The sequence below is a fragment of the Lepidochelys olivacea genome (assembly GCF_965140295.1).
Source record: "Lepidochelys olivacea isolate rLepOli2 genome assembly, chromosome: 3".
NCBI classification, from domain to species: Eukaryota; Metazoa; Chordata; order Testudines; family Cheloniidae; genus Lepidochelys; species Lepidochelys olivacea.
In genome coordinates this window covers 22074404-22096122 of record NC_140413.1, presented here as the reverse complement: position 1 = coordinate 22096122, position 21719 = coordinate 22074404, and the positions used below count along the sequence as shown (strand labels likewise).

Below are 21719 nucleotides of genomic sequence, written 5' to 3'. Positions count from 1 at the left end.
ACAAACGTTTTTGTAAGCAACATGGCCCAGGACAGTTTTAAGGACAGTGAGGTGGCTTTACAGAGGTGTGCGTGTAACTCCTCCCAGGCATGAGGGATGACATGTGAGAAATGACCAAGATGACAGTCTGCAAATTTAACAAATTGGCAACAAAGGCTAGAATCAATGGCAGAGAAAAGACAGGAATCAAGACCTTCCTGATATTAAAAAGATAATTAGAGCAGGGATAGGTCATGAAGAAAATCAGGGTGGATAAAAATCAATGACTTAAAAAAAATTGGATTTTTAAATTTAAAATAGGATTTTTTTGATAAAATGCTTTTTGAGGAAAAAACCTATCTAAAGATAGTTTTAATTAAGACACATTATAGCTCAAAGATATCTCATCATGGATTGGGATTATACATTCTAATTCTATACGATGAGACAATATTCATGTAATGTTTAAGAAAAGTTTTGTAAATGAGTTCCAATAGTTCATGGATTAGGGACCCAATCTTATGGGGTTCCTGGGGCTTCTGTATAGATTATTTAGGTTAATCTTTCTATCTACCCAATGGGACAGTGCTTAATGCTTAATCTAGAAGATACCATCAGAGATGCATAGTTTTGCAGTTCTCAAAAAGTTTCAGAAAGTTCAATGAATAGAAGATCGTTGGGGGTGAAATAGAATAGATCTGGACAAGGAGAAGAAGTCTGGAGATAAATGTGAGAGGGGAGGGACAGGCAGTAGAAACAAAAGTGAAACTGTTTGAGCAGTATATTCCAGAAGTCTTGAGGTCTTTCCGTATAGCCTTCATTGATTTGAGATCTACAATACCATTCTCTCGCTAAAAGGGAAAACCTATATTGGCAGCAGACCATAAAAGAGACCCAGTTTGGGAATATTTTAATGAAGTTCCTCTACCTGTGGGTAAGACAGGCATGCGTGCAAATTGCAAACAGTGCAACAAAGAAATCCAAGGCCTGGTTGCCCGAATGAAACAACAACATGAGACATGTTCCTTCTCAGGAGGAAGCTGCGTTGAAGATGATGAAAGGAACATGTCTGAACATGCAGGATCTTCAGGTTGATAAACTTCTGTATTTCATACTTCTTTCTTAAGGACTGCCTGTCTTCCTTCTGGACTAGTCTTGAATTCTCATGTTTGAGCAAAAAATATAGTTGTTACTCTATGGTACTATTATTTTAGATGCAGTTGTGATAAAAAAATAAATAGCTGAAATAGGCAGCTCTTCTTTTTACAATTTCACCTTTAAAGTAGTACTGAGTGTCTGTGAATGCAATGAGTAATCCTAAATGAGCAGTATGGTAATAATAATTAAATAACTGCATTGACTTATTTTGTTTAGGAGAATCCACCCTCAACATACAGGATTCTGAAGACTATCCACCTTCAAGATCACCATCATTTTCTATAGTTTCAGTTATCTGCCAATGATAGTGTTTCAATCACATCGTGTATGTCAAGTAGCCAAAGTATATCACCTATTGCAAAAAGAAAAAAAAAATCATCATCATCCAGAAACAACCATAGACAAGTTTGTGAGAACCACCAGCAGATTATAAAAAGAGGTAACCGATGAAAAAATTGCTCGGTTTGTTTATACAACAAACTTCTTTCTACGATTGAGAACCCACACTTCATTAACATGGTTCAGTCATTAAGACCAGGACACAGTCACCTAACAGAGCAGATGTCACAGGCAAATTACTGGATAAAGTGTATGAAAGAGAAATTGAGCAGCATGCAAAAGGTCTAAAATTGTTAACCTGAGTCTTAATGGGTGGAGCAATGTCCACAATGATCCTGTTGTATGTGCTTGTGTGACAACAGAAGAAGGGAATGTCTTCCTTACAGAAACAACTGATACATCAGGAAATGCACACACAGCAGGATACTTACAAGAAGTAGCAGTAAAACCTATAACAAACTGTGAAAAAAAATTCAAATGTCTAGTACGCAGCTTGGTCACAGACAATGCTGCAAATGTATCCAAGATGAGAAGAAATTTAGAAGAGAGCGAAGAGAATCCCAACCTAATAACATACAACTGCCATGCTCATTTGATACACCTCCTATCCAAAGACTTCAGTGTTCCAAAAATAAAGGCTAATGTTGTTGAAAATACTTCCATAACAACCACTTTGCAGCAGCTGCTCTGAAAAAAGTGGGAGGAACCAAGCTAACTCTCCCACAAGACATGAGATGGAACTCAGAGTGGACTGTTTTGAACTATACCAAGAACTGGCCTAATCTGATGACAGTTTGTTAACAAAATTGTGAAAAAATAAATGGCACTGTCACAGCCAAAATTCTCAACATTGGGCTTACAAGAAATGTTGAACTCATGCGGAGTATCCTGAAGCTTATTTCTATAGCCTTGAACAAAATGCAGGGACATAGCTATTTTATTGCTGACGCTGTTGAACTTTGGAAGGAACTGAGTGAGGTCTTAAAAAGAGAAATATGCAGAGTTAAATTACAAGCATTAAAAAAACGAATGGGACAAGCACCCTCTCCAGCTCACTTTCTTGCAAATATTCTCAATACTCGGTACCAGAGTCAAACCTTAACTGCTGAAGAAGAGGAGTTGGCTATGACATGGACATCCAGCAATCATCCCTCCATAATGCCAACTATAATAATCTTCAGAGCTAAGGGTGAACCATTCAAGAAATATATGTTTGCTGATGATGTTTTAAAGAAAGTCACACCAGTAAACTCATGGAAGTTACTTAAGCACTTGGATTCAGAGACTGTTGAAGTTATAATCTCACTTTTAACAGCAGTAGCGTCTTCTGCTGGTGTAGATAGTATATTTTCTTCGTTTGGAATAATTCAATCCAAACTGAGAAATCGTTTGGGACCTGAAAAAGCAGGAAAGCTTGTTTTTCTTTTCCAGATTATGAACAAACAGGAAAATGAAGGTGAAGACGACTGAGGTAGCTGCAGAAGCCAATATTTTAAGTTTTTCATGTTGACCTAGCAGTCTATTTAATTTTTTAAAATTCATTTAACTATTTTAGTTAAACAATTTTAAAAAAAACAAACCAGATTTTAAAAAACTTGAATGTTTAACTAAATTCAAAATTTCATATGCTTGTTTTGTTAAAATATTATGTTTGCTATTGAAGGAAAAAATTCCAGAATACATAACGTTGTTGTTTTAGTTAAATAAAACAATTTAAATGTCTGTCTGGTGATGTTCTCCTCCTAATACAGAATGGTAAGAAAATCCTCCAAATATTAATGATTAACTTGTTGAATTGGGGATAGTTCACCTCCCAATGACTTCAGAAACATATGCTTCAATTAGCTTTGGTAAATGAAATAACCAAACAATCATTCATTTTCTGATATAGCTGTAAATCTAATCTGAAAAGTTTTCAAAAAAATCACTTTAAAAATGTATAGTGTGTGCCTTCTAAAAATGAAACCTACATCTATCTCTGAGCTGTGAAGAATATGTATTAAGGTTATAACAACCAACAAGAATGCACTTTTTATATAGGAATCCATGATTAAATCGAGTCTTCCTGACTAGTGATTTAAATCAAACTGATTTAAATCAAATCCACCCAGGCAAAAGGGAAGTAAAAATATTTTCAATGTAATGAAACCTATCATTAACCTAACAAAAAATGTAATTAAAAATCAATTATTAAAATTCTCATCTATACAATTGGAAGAACAAATGACTATAAAAAGTTCTCCTCCCACTGGAACTACAGAAAACTGATTATGTGGGAAATATTCACCTGATCTAAATGGCTAAATCCAACTCAATGCTCCAAAAGAAGGTGAAACTCCTGTACAGTTCAGTGCGGGAAAATTCTTTCCCAATCTCAAATTTGGCTAATGTGTTAGCACAGCATGTTTGAGCAAGAAAAATCCATATTTAAGAATGCAATATTATTTAAAACCCAAGATATCACAATTGTCCATTTATTCTTGGTGTAAAGAATTCCAAATATTTTTGTCTAAGGAAGTGCTTCAACACATATAATCTAAACTGCTGATTCTATTATTGCTAATAGTTAAGTATCTAATAATGCCCAAGTGTTTCCCCATACTTGTATAGTTGAAACAAAGTCTTACTGAAGTACGTACATACTGCAATAGATCACTAGCAACATCTCCTCCATCTTGTACACAAAATAAGCTCTTCAACCTGTCATAACTAAGACTGTGTCCTACTTCTGAGAAATTTATGTAGTAGTTGCTCTCTATACCTTCTCCAACAGTTCGTAAATTCTAATAGAAGTAAGATGCCCAAAATGAGACCGGTTACTCCAACTGGCACCTCACTAAGGCTTTGTGTAATCATTTACATTCTCTTGTTTATAATACTGCTATTTATTGTAAGTATAAGAGGCTTTTGGTAGTCTTTATTGTAATTGCAGTATTTCCTTGGCATTCTTCCACCAAAATTCACTAATGTCTGCTTTGTCTAAGATCTGTGAGGCGTTTGAGACCTCTGAAAAGACCATGTGTCTCTAAACTTTCACACAGTCACTTTCCTCTCAAAACCCCATCTTAGCCTCTATGGCAATATTGCTCAAGCAGGGGACAGTTATAGGCTTACTGCTGGTCACTCACTTCTCAGGTCCTAGAGGATTCTCCACTAAACACAGATAGAATTGATACGAGTTAATGGTAACCACCAATTTACCAGGATGATGCCAAAGGGTACGTGTCCTCCCCCGACTGCGGACCCACCCTCTCTTGCTCTACAGTCTTTTTCATGGTTGGGAAAAAGAGACATTGCCATACAAGATCAGAGCAGTGGTCCATCTAGTCCAGTAACCTGTTTAATGGCCACTAATAATAAATATGTCAGAGGAAAGTGCAAAAAATCCTGTGGTGGGCAATTCTAGAATTAGAGAAGGGAAGTTTCTTCCTAATTTTGTCAGTTAGTGGTCTGGATTAAGGACTGAAGCATGAGGGTTTATATCTCTATATATGTTTTAAAAGATTATAATGCTGGATGTTCTGTTTGAATCATACTATGCTCTAGGATTCAACAATATCTCGTGGCAATGAATTTACAGATTTCCTGCGGCCCGTCACAGCTCCCCTCACCTCCAGTCCCCTTAAGCGCATTGCGTCCCTGCTCCTCCACCTACCTCCCAGCGCTTCCTGCCACCAAACATTTGGCAGCACGTAGGACTTTCCAGGGGGGAGGAGCGGGGGTGCAGCGTGCTCAGGGGAGGAGGTGGAGAAGAGGCGGGGCCTCATGAAAGAGGTGGAGTGGGGCCGGGGGCTTTTGTATCTTTGTATGAAAAGGTGTCAGTGATGTGGCCCTCGGGCCAATATACTAGTCTCCATGTGGCCCTCATGGTGATTTGAGTTTGAGATCCCTGGCGTAGAGAGTACGCTTATAAAGTTTGCGGACAATACCAAGCGGGGGGGGGGGGGTTGCAAGTGCTTTGGAGGATAGGATTAATATTCAAAATGATCTGGACAAACTGGAGAAATGGTCTGAAGTAAACAGGATGAAACTCAATACGGACAAATGCAAAGTACTCCACTTAGGAAGGAGCAATCAGTTACACATATATAAAATGGGAAATGACTGCCTAGGAAGGAGTACTGCAGAAAGGGATCTGGGAGTCATAGTGGATCACAAGTTAAATATGAGTCAACAGTGTAACGCTGTTGCAAAAAAAGTAAACATTCTGGGATGTATTAAAGTATTGTAAGCAAGACGAGAAGTAATTCTTCTGCTCTACTCCACACTGATTAGGCCTCAACTGGAGTACTGCGTCTAGTTCTGGATGCCACATTTCAGGAAAGATGTGGACAAATTGGAGAAAATCCAGAGAAGAGCAACAAAAATGATTGGAGGTGTAGAAAATATGACCTATGAGGGAAGACCGAAAAAATTGGGTTTGTCTAGTCTGGAGAAGAGGGGACATGATAACAAGAACATAAAAGGTTGTTACAAGGAGGAGAGAGAAAAATCGTTCTTCTTAACCTCTGAAGATAGGACGAGAAGCAATGGGTTTAAATTGCAGCAAGGGCAGTTTACGTTGGACATTAGGAAAAACTTCTTATCAGAGTGGTTAAGCACTGAAATTGCCTAGGGAGGTTGTGGAATCTCCATCATTGGGGATTTTTAAGAGAAGGTTGGACAAACACCTGTGAGGGATGGTCTAGATAATATTTAGCCCTGCCTTGAGTGCAGGGGTTTGGACTAGATGACCTCTCGAGGTCCCTTCCAGTTCTATGAAAATTTCTCCCAAGTTTCCTAGTTTCCATTTTGTATTTTACCTGTAACAGTCTGTGCTCCTTTCTACTGGCTTCACTTGAGCCGGGTTTCCACTCTCTGCAACTTGAACCTTACTGTTTTTATCCATACTGCTTATTTTCTTTCCTTCCTGCTTTCTTTTTTGTTTAGGCATATTCATACCTTCCATGACTCAGCTACAGTATGCTTAAGTAATCCATACTGAATCTAGGGATTTTAATTTCCTCATTTTGGATTTCAGAGTCATTTTTGTTAACATCATTTCTATGCAGTCTCTCTTTGCAAACATGTCAAAACATCCACCCCTTTCATCTCTCACCCAAATGTGCTGATTTTTCCTAACCTATGCATATAGAAAGGAATGGTAATTAAATTCTTTCAAAGTCTGCATATTTTAGCTTTTAGATGTACCAGGTCTGTTGGAACCTCACTCTGAGCACTGGCTCTTTACAAGATGGTAAATATGAATGTAATTCCTGTCTTCACATACCCACCCTAAAGCAACTGTTCTGTGTGCACTGTGGCCCACAAAGAACACTCTGCAACTATTAAAGCATACAGAATAGCACTAGGGAAGTCTATTGATCTGTTCTTTCATGGCAATTTCCTATTTTTCTAGACCATCAAAGAAGGAAAGCAGTGAAAATGGCAGAACACAAAGGAGATATTGCTCATTTATATAGGTTAGAAAAGTATTACTGCTCCCCAGCAATTAAAGGTGAATAAGCAAAAGTAAAATAAACTTCCCCTTTATGGCTCTTTGTAATTTATAAAACAAAACATTTTCAAGAACCAGTTTTTTCTGGAGCTCTTTTTAAAACACACTAGGTATAGGACGTTTACATTTACCGTTCTCTCCTGAACAAGCGTGGCAATACGCTGAAGGACCTAAATAGTTTTATTACACAAAGCTAATCTGAGCTGCAGATCTCTCTGCTCTCCGGATGGGGGAGAAGATATGCCAATTCTTACTTGTCTAAGAATAGCTTAATACATAAATACACACACAGACTATCACCTTGCAAAACTGTAATAAAAATCAATTGGCCTAGGCACACAATCTAATTGCCCACCATTTACCATGAAGCCAAAGATGATGAGGGGGGAAAAAAAAAAAAAAAGACTATTACGTTATCACACATTCAAAATAATTACTTGCCCCAAGTGGGAAAGAAGAATATTGTGAGGGGCTTGATTTATATTTTAGTAATATATAAAATATTTTATACAATACAAAGAACCAGGTACTGACAAGAGAGGTTTTGCTCTGCAATTAATATTACAGGAAAGAGAAAGAAGGGAGAATAAAAGGGAGGGAGAATAAAAACAAAACCAAGAAATAAAATGACCAGAGAAATTAAGGTAAAGACGAAAAGCAAATGGATGAGAAAAATAACAAAGATAAGAAATTTTACCAACCTAAAAGTTCAGTTGTTGTATTCATTTTCCTACATTTTACTGAATTTTCTTGGAACATATCCCACAACCCCGGGGTTTGGGAAGATAAAGAAATTGTCAGTGAACCTTTTAACTTGCCGAACTCAGATTCATAGGAAAGAACGTTTTGTTTTCTGAATTTCAAGAGTAAATGTTAAACGAGAGAAATTAGAAAGCTGTAGCAGTTACACATTTGGAGCTAGGTGTTTGCTATTTGAAGCTTTGTGGGTAATTAGATTTCATTATCTAAAACAAAAAGATCAGGTTGTAACCTATTGTATACTGTTAAGTTTAAACAACAGGTACCCCTTGCTTAGTTCTACTACTTACATGTTTATAGTGTTGATGATACAAGTTTTTACCTGCAAGTGTAACAAGTAAGCTTGTGTGCAAGAGCCATGTTACTTTTCATTAGGCCTATTATAATTTGGCCTTTTATCACACTAAAACAGTTGGCTATCATCTGATTTCAGATCTAACAAGTGATACTTGTGTTTCTGGAAAAAAACTAGACACATTTTGAAAAGTAATGCTTATTTACTTTAACCAACAACTTTTTAATGAACACTTAAAGTATTACAAAAGAATAATTATAACTTATATGTAGCCTAATTTAATTGCTCAAACAAAAAACTGAATAGTTTACATTATGGAAAACTATATGCTTTGAAGCTATAATTGATACAGAAAGACTAGCTTAACCCACATATATCTTTCTGAAAGATATGGATTTAAGAAAAAACATAAGAAGTTTTTGAATGAAAAAAACAAATAAACTACCTACCGAATGATCTACATGAATGCTATCTCCTGTGGGCCAGCGATGTTTGCTGGAGTAGCCACTCAACTGCTCACCAGCCTGCCTCTGGAAGAAATATCCAACTGTGGCATCATCCTGAGACCGTCCACTGAGGGGTACCTGGACATTGGAAGCACCTGACACTGTAGCTGTAGGGATGTTGTGAGGATTGTTTCCACCTGAACTGGGCCCTGAAGTTCCAGGCCCTGGCCCTGCTGTTCTTCCACCTACTGTTCCAGCTGGGGCAACCCCTATTCCAACCCCACTGGCTTCCTGACCAATGTTCGCATGCATCATTCCTCTTGTCTCCTGCCAGGTCACTTCATTCATGCCTAGGAGGACACATGGAATGCTCATTCCACGTAGAAACCTAAAAAGAAAAAGTCTTGATAACATAAAAGGCTTTCCAATGAATGTCTTTAAATACGCAGTTCTTATAATTAGGATTTCAAAAAAATCCAGACTATATAAGAACAGTATTCTCTGTTGAAGATGTTGGCTTAAGCTTTTTCTATTTAATTAATTTAAAGTACTGTTATCAACCTAAGATGGCAGGGTTTTCGGAGACAATACATAGTATGGAGCCAAACTATCCTTGATCAAAATATAATTTCAGATCTTGAATTTAGTTTTTTATAATATCAACTGACACGTACATTCCTTCATATTAGGTCCTATAATTTCTGCTACCAACTTTGTTTTTCATAGCCTACAAACACTTTCACCTAAATAGTATGGAAGGCTAACTCCTAAATCTCAATGCAGATATGTCACAAGTGAAAAATGTTCAGTGTTATTCTGGTTGTAATTTTAATATCAAATTTCATATTAAAAACACCTATGACCAAACTGGCAGTATATTTTGGCCTTTCACTGACCACAATTTTAATCTGAACCTGAAATCTTTAGTCAGTCTGCCAACTTCCTTTTGAAGAATTTTATTTTTGGTTTGCAATAAGTATAACTGACAACCACATGCTTATTGATGAAAGACTGAAAATACCCATGATGAAGTGGACAAAGTAGCAATCAAAAAGTCGAAAAAATGCATGATCACTTTGCCCCCGCAGAGATTTTGGCAATAAAAACACAGGCAAGTCCATTCTTAGATGTTGGCAACAAAAACAGAGTTCATTCTTAATCTGGTAGAATGGACTCTGGCAATAAAAACAAAGGAGAGCCCATTCTACCAGATTAAGACTGAACTCTGTTTTTATTGCTAACATCTAAGAATGGACTCGCCTGTGTTTTTATTGCCAAAATATCTGATGGGGGCAAAGTGATCATGCATTTTTTTGACTTTTTGATTCCTACTTTGTCTATTTCATCAGGCTTATTGTCAATCTTACAGTGAAATTCATAGACCAGGAGCAGTACACAAACTAAGACAAAAATATCCTAAAATGTAATAATTTATGGCATCTGCAAAAATGGTCAGAGTTATTTTTATTTTAAAGTACAGTCTGGAAGCTTTACAGTAAGTTTCATACCTTCCATAATCACTTAAGAGGAACAATATAAAACCTGAATGGAAAAAATCATATGCAGAAAGCTCCTCACCCAGTTTTTAAGCGTAGAATTGTATACAAAAAGAGATCACGATCCCTTCTAATTCCTCTATGCATACACATATTTTATTCCCAGCGTTAACACCTCCTCCATGTACAATCATCATCACCAACAAAAAAAAGATACCATACTGTGGAATTGAGGTTTTTGCTATAACTCTGAATATGCATTGTTTTATTGCCATTGTAAGAAAAAATGCTACTTAGATGTAGTTTTATTATTACAACAATAGCTGTTTACTTCACTGAAATGGCATTTCACAAACATGTTATGAATTCTGAGATTTCTTCAAACTCAACAATATGACAAACCCCCCAATGCAATATTTACAGAACAAAGAATTTTGCAATATATATTCTACTGGAAATATAATCATGCATTAAGAATAATATGCCTAAAAACTATGAATGTGAAATAAAATGTGTAAGTTTTATTTTTCTTAATGAACATTCACAAAATTCATTCCAAGCAGCTCTGTGCTAAAATATATACTGTGAAAATTTAACGTTTGCATAATATGGCTCCAAGAAACTAAATACATGTGCATAGTAGCCTCTCTGAGCCTCAACATCACTTTTTTTTCCTTTTAAAAAACTAGCAGGCTTTAGTCCACTTTAAAGTTTTGTATATGATTTATATATAAATAAAGGAACTAAGTAACCAAATTAAAAAAACTAGTTTGGTACACTTATAATTGAAAAATTTATGCTCATATCAATGTTGGGTGAGCATGCTCACATTTAAAAAGTAGTTTCTGGACTGAGACTTTTTCTGTCAACCTTTATCCCCTTGTTCCCCACTCCCCACACACAAAGAGAAAAAAAATCAACGATTTATGACATATGTAAGCACAAAGAGAGATTTACAATGGAAAAACAAGGCCGGTCAGTGCAGTAATTTGTATATATCCATTTCTCCAATGCCTTCTCTACACTGGCTAAGTGAGAAGTAATTTAACTTTACCAGAACTGGTCAAATTGTAGATATACAGTTGGGCCTTAATTTACACAGTGGTTGACGTTCTTGAAAAAACACCGTGCCAAAAGAAATCGCTTAAAAAGATACCAAGGGTCTATGGGAAATAAGGGTTTAGGTTCCAGGCTCTTAAGATGTCCTCCCTAATTCATCCAATAGAGGTTTTAAAATTAATTTTTTTTAATGAAATTTGAACTTGCTACTAACCTTCACTGATGTTAAGGATGAACTTGATATGATGATAATGCTGATGTTGTTGAAGTCAGAACTCTGAGGGTAAATCTGAGGAGGATGGGGAGTGTGGAGCAGTGGAGCAGCCAGGGTGGGACACTTGGGTGGGCGGGGAAGCACAAGGAATGGGGTTACAACTAACTGACCGTGCATAACTGAAACTGTGCAAAAAAATACCATGAAAATCGAGGCCTGTACAGTTGGGCCTTGATTTACACAGTGGGTTTTTTTGCATGATTTCAGTTATGCCCAGTCAATTAATTGTGACCCTTTATTTTTGTACATAGTATGGATTCACTTTTACATGGTCTGGCGCAATCACCAAGATGCGCAGGTCAGTGGCGTAGCCAGGACGGGACACTTGGGTGGGCCCAGATTTGGGTGTGTGGCAATGATGGGGGTGGGGGAGGGGAGGCTGCCTCCCCTCACCCCCTCCACAAGGCCGTGCAGGGGGTGATGGACACTCTGGCCAGGGGCCTTGCGACCCCAAGTGGACACCCGGGGAGTGGAATCAGGGCACAGGCATTTATGCCGCTCCACCCGACACTCCTGCCGGGAAGTGGGATTGGGAGCTCACCTAGCTCCACTCACCTGGCGCTCCAGAAGGGGAGCAGGGTCAAGGGCTCGCCCCGCTCCATCCAGCGCTCCTGCTGGGGAGTGGGGGCTTACTCCATTCAGTCGGCGCTCCTGCCGAGGAACAGGATCGGGGCGTGGGCTAGCCCTGTTCTGCCCACCCAGCGCTCCTGCTGGGGATCAGGGTCAGGGTGCGGGGGCTTACCCCATTCCATCCAGCACTCTTGCTGGGGAGTGGGGTCGTGGAACAGGGGCTTACCTCACTCCACCCACCCAGCATTCTATCCAGGGAGTGAGCAAGACCCCACACCCTGACCCCACTCCCTGGCTGGAGTGCCGGGCGGAGCGGGGCAAGCCCCCGCACCCTGCTCCCCAGGTGCACGCCTGCAGCGATGCAGCCACTGGCCATCGTCCCCACAAGGCTGGCTGGAGGGGGTGAGGGGAGGTGGTCCCATCCTTCCTGCCTCCCCTCCCCAATCATGCCCACCCACCCATGTGTCCCGCCCTGGCTATGCTGCCGCTCCACACTCCCTGGCCTCCCCAGATGAGCCCTCGGAGTTCTGACTTCAACAACATCAGCATTATCATATCAAGTTCATCCTTAACATCAGTATAGTAGAAAGTTTAAATTTCACGATCAATTTTTAATTTAAAACCTGTATTGGATAAATTAGGGAGGTCATCTTGTGAGCCTGGAATCTAAAACACTTATTTCCCATGGACCCTTGGTATCTTTTAAAGGGATTTCTATTGGCACGGTGTTTTTTCAAGAATGTAACCACCGTGTAAACTGAGGCCAGACTGTATTTGGAAACATTTGATGAAATTGTCAAAATTTTTAACAGACTACCAACTCCGATTTGTAAGGAAAAATCATATATGTTGATTAAAATATATCTATGCTACAATACGTGATATTAATATGATGATCTATATTTAAGGCCCTACCAAATTCACAGTGCATTTTGGTCAATTTCACAGTCATAGAATTTGAAAAATCCTAAATGTCATGATTTCAGCTGTTTAAATCTGAAATGTCACAGTGTTGTAATTGTAGGGGCCGAACCCAAAATGAAGTTGTGGGGGGTTTGCAAGTTTAGAATCATAGAATCATAGAATATCAGGGCTGGAAGGGACCTCAGGAGGTCATCTAGTCCAGCCCCCTGCTCAAAGCAGGACCAATCCCCAATTAAATCATCGCAGCCAGGGCTTTGTCAAGCTTGACCTTAAACTTCTAAGGAAGGAGATTCCACCACCGCCCTAGGAAACGCATTCCAGTGTTTCACCACCCTCCTAGTGAAAAAGTTTTTCCTAATATCCAATCTAAACCTCCCCCAATGCAACTTGAGACCATTACTCCTTGTCCTGTCATCTGCTACCACTGAGAACAGTCTTTGGAACCCCCTTTCAGGTAGTTGAAAGCAGCTATCAATCCCCCCCCCCCGCATTCTTCTCTTCCGCAGACTAAACAATCCCAGTTCCCTCAGCCTCTCCTCATAAGTCATGTGTTCCATGACTAATAATTTTTGTTGCCCTCCACTGGATGCATTCCAATTTTCCCACATCCTTCTTGTAGTGTGGGGCCCAAAACTGGACACAGTACTCCAGATGAGGACTCACCAACATCGAATAGAGGGGAACGATCACATCCCTCGATCTGCTGGCAATGCCCCTACATATACATCTCAAAATGCCATTGGCCTTCTTGGCAACAAGGGCACACTGTTGACTCATATCCAGCTTCTCGTCCACTGTAACCCCTAGGTCCTTTTCTGCAGAACTACTGCCGAGCCATTCGGTCCCTAGTCTGTAGCGGTGCATGGGATTCTTCCATCCCAAGTGCAGGACTCTGCACTTGTCCTTGTTGAACCTCATAAGATTTCTTTCAGCCCAATCCTCTAATTTGTCTAAGTCCCTCTGTATCCTATCCCTACCCTCCAGCATATCTACCTCTCCTCCCAGTTTAATGTCATCTGCAAACTTGCTGAGAGTGCAATCCACACCATCCTCCAGATCATTAATGAAGATATTGAACAAAACTGGCCTGAGGACTGACCCTTGGGGCACTCCACTTGATACCGACTGCCAACTAGACATGGAGCCATTGATCACTACCTGTTGAGACCGACGATCTACACAGCTTTCTATCCACCTTGTAGTCCATTCATCTAGCCCATACTTCTTTAACTTGCTGGCAAGAATACTGCGGGAGACAGTGTCAAAAGCTTTGTTAAAGTCAAGGAACAACATGTCCATCGCTTTCCCCTCATCCTCAGAGCCAGTTATCTCGTCATAGAAGGCAATTAGATTAGTCAGGCATGACTTGCCCTTGGTGAATCCATGCTGACTGTTCCTGATCACTTTCCTCTCCTTTAAGTGCTTCAGAATTGATTCGTTGAGGACCTGCTCCATGATTTTTCCAGGGACTCAGGTGAGGCTGACTGGCCTGTAATTCCCAGGATCCTCCTCCTTCCCTTTTTTAAAGATGGGCACTACATGAGCCTTTTTCCAGTTGTTCAGGACCTTCCCCGATTGTCATGAGTTTTCAAAGTTAATGGCCAATGGCTCTGCAATCACATCTGCCAACTCCTTTAGCACTCTCGGATGCAGCGCATCCGGCCCCATGGACTTGTGCTCGTCCAGATTTTCTAAAATAGTCCCGAACCACTTCTTTCTTCAGAGGGCTGGCCATCTCCTCCCCATGCTGTGCTGCCCAGTGCAGTAGTCTGGGAGCTGACCTTGTTCGTGAAGACAGAGGCAAAAAAAGCATTGAGTACATTAGCTTTTTCCACATCCTCTGTCACTAGGTTGCCTCCCTCATTCAGGAAGAGGCCCACACTTTCCTTGACTTTCTTCTTGTTGCTAACATACCTGAAGAAACCCTTCTCGTTACTCTTAACATCTCTTGCTAGCTGCAACTCCAGGTGTGATTTGGCCTTCCTGATTTCACTCCTGCATGCCCGAGCAATATTTTTATACTCTTCCCTGGTCATCTGTCCAATCTTCCACTTCTTGGAAGCTTCTTTTTTGTGTTTAAGATCAGCAAGGATTTCACTGTTAAGCCAAGCTGGTCGCCTACCATATTTACTATTCTTTCTACACATTGGGATGGTTTGTCCCTGTAACCTCAATAAGGATTCTTTAAAATACAGCCAGCTCTCCTGGACTCCTTTCCCCCTCATGTTATTCTCCCAGGGGATCTTGCCCATCAGTTCCCTGAGGAAGTCAGAGTCTGCTTTTCTGAAGTCCAGGGTCCGTATTCTGCTGCACTCCTTTCTTCCCTGTGTCAGGATCCTGAACTCGACCGTCTCATGGTCACTGCCTCCCAGGTTCCCATCCACTTTTGCTTCCCCTACTAATTCTTCCCAGTTTGTGAGCAGCAGGTCAAGAAGAGCTCTGCCCCTAGTTGGTTCCTCCAGCACTTGCACCAGGAAATTGTCCCCTACACTTTCCAAAAACTTCCTAGATTGTCTGTGCACCGCTGTATTGCTCTCCCAGCAGATATCAGGGTGATTGAAGTCTCCCATGAGAACCAGGGCCTGCGATCTAGTAACTTCCGTTAGTTGCCGGAAGAAAGCCTCGTCCATCTCATCCCCCTCGTCCATCTCATCCCCCTGGTCCGATGGTCTACAGCAGACTCCCACCATGACATCACCGTTGTTGCTCACACTCTAAACTTAATCCAGACACTCTCAGGTTTTTCTGAAGTTTCATACTTGAGCTCTGAGCAGTCACACCGCTCCCTTACATACAATGCAACTCCCCCACCTTTTCTGTGCTGCCTGTCCTTCCTGAACAGTTTCTATCCATCCATGACAGTACTCCAGTCATGTGAGTTATCCCACCAAGTCTCTGTTATTCCAATCACATCATAATTCCTTGACTGTGCCAGGACTTCCAGTTCTCCCTGCTTGTTTCCCAGGCTTCTTGCATTTGTGTATAGGCACTTGAGATAACTCGCTGATCGTCCCTCTTTCTCAGTATGAGGCAGGAGCCCTCCCCTCTCATGTGCTCCTGCTTGTGCTTCCTCCTGGTATTCCACTTCCCCACTTACTTCAGGGCTTTGGTCTCCTTCCCCCAGTGAACCTAGTTTAAAGCCCTCCTCACTAGGTTAGGCAGCCTGCTTATGAAGATGCTCTTCCCTCTCTTCGTTAGGTGGAGCCCGTCTCTGCTATCCTTATTTCTGCGCTGCTGCAGGCGGTGGTGCTGCCTTCAGAGCTGGGCAGCTGGAGAGCAGTGACTGCTGGCTGCGAGCCCTGCTTTGAAGGCAGAGCCACGGCAAGCAGCAGCATGGAAGTAAGGAAGGCAGGGTATGGTATTGCCACCCTTACTTCTGCACTGCTGCTGGCTGAGCACTGTCTTCAGAGCTAGGTGCCTAGCCAACAGCTGCCACTCTCCAGACACCCCGTTCTGAAGACAGTGCAGAAGTAAGGGTGGCAGTACCCTCTAAAATAACCTTGCGATACCCCTGCAACTCCCTTTGGGTCAGGACCCCCATTTGAGAAATGTTGGTCTCCCCCATGAAATCTGTATAGTATAGGGTAAGAGCACACAAAAGACCAGATTTCACGGTCTGTGATGTGGTTTTCTGGAAGGATCCTACCAAATTCACGGCCAATCTATATTGAACAGTGAGCATGTCCAAGTCACAATATTTTGTTTTGGACATATTCTTGCAAATTCTATTTGATAAGAGTCCTGCACATATCTATGGATTCAATAATTTTGCAGCTGCTGCATTTCAGAGAGCTTTATATTCCTCTCTCAACACCCAGGATGGTCATCTCGTAACTGTTACAGGGCCATGTCTCCAACATGTACAAATTAGCTCTCCGAGAGTCACTTCCAGAATGGATAATTCATCAGGGCCTAAAAATAAACTGACAGATAACAAAATGGACACCTTAATGATACTTCTACAGGTAAGACCTGGTTTTGGTTCACCAACTAGATATCTCACACTCCAGACTGGGAAATACTGCCAAATGAGCTAGAAGTACTGCTGACAAATTCTGAAGGGGATGAACAAAGTCCCCCTGAAAATAAAAGTCTCAGCAATATGCAAGCTATTAGCAGAAAGGAAAGATTTTATACATACCTATTTGAAATCACACAGAAACACTTAGAACCTGAGTAAACGCTAAGTGATCTGAAGGTGTTTTTATACACATACAGCTGTACAGTATTTCTACTATATTACTACAAAGTGGCTTGAAACATTGTTATTAAAGGCACTATGCAAACTTAACTTCTTACAGGAGGAGAAAAAAAGCCTTTCAGTGACGGACTTCTTATTCCATTTCACAGAGCTTGGGTATTGGCTTAGTGACAATGCTGGAACGGTTCCACTGTGTGGAGTAAGCAAGAAAATAGTTGTGTTATGGGTGGAAAAACTTCACCCTGGATGAGGGAAGTATTTTTCAACTAAATTTTTTAGAAAGAGAACAGAAGCAGGAAGAGCAACTAATATATCTCATGCCTGTGAACACAGCTTATACAACCTAACTAGTATCTACATGACCTACCCATCACACTTTTATAAGGTCACTTTAGCAGTTTTTATTTAGAAATGAAAGGTCTATTTTCTTCCCCTAAGAAAATGCTGAGTGCCAATATCTTTGTTACATTTAAAAAGTGATATTGCAGACTTCCTCACCCCCCCATACCTCAGCATTAACATCAAGAATAATATTTAGGAATTTTTACTGCAATCAAGAATGACACTCTACATAATCCTGTACACCAGAAAGAAGGCATCAATGTATGTGAATAGGAATAATGAAAGTTAATCATTGCCCATCTAACAACTTATGTTCTTAAGAAGGGCCATACAGGGTCAGACCAATGGTTCACTCATAGCCCAGTATCCCGTCTTCTGACAGTGGCCAGTGCCAGACACTTCAGAGAAAAAGAATAGAACAGGGAAATCATCAAGTAATCCATCCCAGGTCATCCAGCCCCAGCTTTTGGGATCTCTTAACATTTCAGAAACAACTGTACAAAGCAGAGACTCGAATTCTCAAGATAAAGCATTTTAGAAAGTTCTGTACACACAAATTATTAGTACACACATACATGCACACCTAGACAAGGAGAAAACTGGACAAGAGTAAAACAGGAAAAATGCTACTAAGTTAGTTTGAAAAACCTGGGAATGAGTCTAACTCCCTGCTAATACTGTCCCACAATATGTACAGAATCTCTCACACACAACTAAACAAATGGGAATGAAGTTACTTATTGTTTAATATACTACAATCGGGCAATAAACACCAATCTTAAATATATATTGCAACCCTACATTAAAACTGATTTTTCCCCTAAGACAAGGAAAAATTATCTTTTCTCTCTACCAATGAAAATGTATTAGCTATAATAGATTTCACTGCAGCTACCATTTAAGGGAAGTCAATTACACTCTTCCTGGTCAAACCCCTCCAAATTTTTGCACTACTGATAAACATCACAATGGATAACTATTTCTCACTTTTGATTATTGTAATTGCCTAGCCACCATTCTATTGCTTCCCTCCCCACAAAAAAACAGACAGAAAAATGATAAAGATTAAAATAGCACGTGTATACACATACATGATATTCATGCAATAAATTGAAGAACCATGCGATAAAACTGCATTTATCAAGCACCTCCTTACCTGCATTTGCCCATTAGATCTATCTCCTCTGGGACTACCTCTAACTTTCCAAACCCTTGAGCATCCTCAAGCAGCTGCCAGATGCTTTGTTTAAAAAACAAAACAAATAAAAACCGCCACAAAATTCAATCTTCCCCAATTCTAATTTCCTCACCACCTTCCCCTACCAAAAAAATATTTACAGTGGTACAATATTCAGTCACGGACCAATGAAAGGTTGAAGATCCAACACCTCTTTATACCATTGCAAAAATGAGATCCAGCTTTCCAACAATATGCACAATACCTGTTTCTAAACCAACGAAGATCCTGAAGTATATAGGCATTAAAACCCTCCAGACATCAAAATTAGCAGCACTATATGTGTGTGCGTGTGTGTATATATATATATAGATAGATAGATAGGCAGGCAGGCATTTTAGGTATGTTTACAGATTTCAAGAATGTATTTGTTTTCATTTTCCTCTCCCTCCAACGCCTACATAGTTTGAATCATCATAATTAAAGGAGCCCGACTATTCAGTTGTGGGACAAAAAGGACCATGAATAAAATAATTAGGGGACACATTTCCAAAAACCATTTCTATTAATATGTAACATATAGAGAATGTACAAATGTTTGGTATAAAGGTTTTATGGGCACTCATTTGCAATGATATATAAAACTCATGAATGCCTTTATCACTTGGTAGTAATGATGCACCCCAAACTCACTTGATAAAACCTCTAAACCACACCACCATGTAAAATACAATACTTTTTTAGTGTTTTGACATTGTGCTTGCTTTGTACACAATGCTTAGTACACCAGATGAGTATAAAATGCTCAACATGTATCACTTTACTTTCACAGAATTAAAGACACAGTTTAAAGTGAAGTGCACACAAAACTTCATAGCAACAAAGCCCAAAAATCTCTTGTATGACTCTTAAAACATTTTTTAAATTATCTGCAATAATCAAATAAAAATGTGATCCGCTCTGCATTTAGTTGTATTGTGACAATGGTTATATTTTGCAATAATGTTTTCTCTGATTTTGTGTGTGCAGATAGAGATATATTAAAGAAAAAATAAAATCCAACATTTAATTGTGTGGCATCAACTATAAAATGTGCATTTAGTATTCCTACCTACCCTCATGGCTCTACAAAAAAAAAAAAAAGACTTAGATATCCTTAGTAACCAGGTGAAATATAATAACCTGTAATACACAGGAGATCAGCCTAAATGATCTAAGGGTCTGGCCTTAAACTCAATGAAAGCAATGAAAAACCCTTGCTCACATTTCCAAAACGTTTCTTGTGTCTTGATCTCAGTTGTGCCCTTCAGTGAGAATTGCTCTCCCAATTCCTTGCCACCCTTCCCCTCCCCACCACAGATCCGTTTTTCAGGGATGAATTCATCTCTTTCATCTAAATCCCATCACATCCCTCGGCGTAAACTCCTCACCAAGTCTTTCCTCCCTCCTCACCCAAAGCGTAGTAAGCTCCCGCACCAAACGGGTGCGTGCTGTTAGCATTCTTAAGGTGCTTTAAGGGTCACACGGAAGTCCCCACCCCACAACACTCTCCCAACCACAACATACACTTCCCCTGCAGAATGTCCCTTCCCCTCCTTCTCCCAGACAGTCCCTCCCCGAGCCCCCGGCCACACACCCCTTCCTTCCTACACCCTCCTTTCCCCAGGCTGCCCCTCCCCCATATAAACCCCTTTCCCCCAGGCCGCCCCTCCCCCGTATACACCCCCGCTTCGTTCCCCCCACCCCTCCGCTCCCTCCCCACGCCTTTGTGCTGCTCCCTACAGGGCCCAAGCTGAGCGGCACAAAGGCAGAGGAAAGGGCAGCCACCATCGACCAGGCCCCGACCAGCCGGGTTACCAGCCACAACATGGCCCCCGAGGCCCGAGACAAAAGGGGGCTCCGTCCGCCCCCCCTCCCCCGCCGCCGCCGCCGCCGCCGCCTCCTCGACTAGCCCGGCCCCAGGAGATACTCACGGGCTGGCTGGCGGCGCTGCTCCCTGCAACGGAGCCGGACAGGGCCCTGGAACACCCCTGTCCCCGCCGCCCGCCCCCACCTCCGGGTCTCGCCTTCCTCCCCTCCCCCCCACCACCTCAGCCGCCAGAGACTCACAACAACATGGCGAGAGAGACCCACACACACTCAGAGCAGCAACCCCCACTGCGCAGGCGCGCTGTGGCCGGGGCGGAGGCGGAGCGAGCAGCAGGAACCCGCGAGTCCCTTCCGCCGCGCGCCAATCACCGGCGTTGGCGCGGCGTCTGCGCGCGCTTTGATGTGCCCTCCCAGCGGCCCCGCGCGAGGGGAGGGGAAGAGAGCGGTCAACGCGGTAACGGCGTTCCAAGTGCGGAACTCCGGGCACCTCATTGTTCCATCCTTCTGCACAGCGTGCGATGGGACGATGCTTTAGGGCCTGATCCAGCTCCCGCTGGAGTCCACGGGTAGTGATGCAAGTAGCTATTGAAAGAAAGACGTTAATTACAGTAATAATAATAATGAAAAACCCCCACCTCACCAAACAAGACTAGGCTGTGCTACAGGGGTGAATCCCTGTCATGCAACTGGCATAGAGGTTAAGCCAACTTTGATGGGCCAGTCCTCAAATAATTCTGAAATTATGGTTTAATGAAAAAAATTGATTTCACCTCACCACCAGTTCTTTGTCTTAAGCAGCCTGGCACACACAGATGTGTTTCATAAATCAACCATTAACCCAAACATCAGTAAATAGAACTGATATTTACAATATTTTTTCCCCATACACATTGAACAAGTATGTATTTTCAGTCTAAAAATAACTACTTTTAGAAAAAAAAAAAAGGAACAAACAATGAGTACAGCCTCCAGGAAAGAATAAAATGTGTGCCTATTCTATAATCGGCTGCAGAAAACTGGGAGGGTTCTTGGAAATTTAAAGATGCAATATATAGAAAAAACCCTCACTTTTATACCAACACACACAGCATTTTACAAAATCTAATAAAAAACAGAAGTTCCAACCCCTGACAAAGCTGAAACCTGTTTAAACACTGAAAACGTATTGATAGTCCAATGTTGGATGTCAACACCTCCACTCTTTCAACTATTACTCACGTGACTACCAGTGGCCCTAAATCCCAGTCCAAATGTCACCTTATTACTGATGCCAAGTGCTGTAAAGCCAGTTTAACCAGCTACATGGGGATTTCCCCAGCTGAGGGGGATTTCCC

At 41.1% G+C, this 21719-nt stretch overlaps 1 protein-coding gene across 5 annotated transcripts in view; it reads right to left on the bottom strand.

The window, feature by feature from the left end:
* PUM2 (pumilio RNA binding family member 2) overlaps positions 1 to 20707 on the bottom strand; it is a 106724-nt gene extending 86017 nt beyond the window's left edge. For 2 of the 5 annotated variants that reach the window (XM_084624740.1, XM_084624741.1), the window contains exons 1-2: positions 20626 to 20644; positions 8477 to 8861 (exon numbers count right to left, since the gene is read on the bottom strand). In XM_084624740.1, coding sequence (XP_084480866.1) covers positions 8477 to 8861; positions 20626 to 20633 — 393 coding nt within the window. In that variant the 5' untranslated portion in view covers positions 20634 to 20644. Of the gene's footprint in view, positions 1 to 8476; positions 8862 to 20489; positions 20562 to 20625 lie in introns of those variants that run through there. The other 3 variants (XM_084624742.1, XM_084624744.1, XM_084624743.1) reach the window with 3 other exon arrangements.
* Positions 20708 to 21719: the final 1012 nt, after the last annotated feature.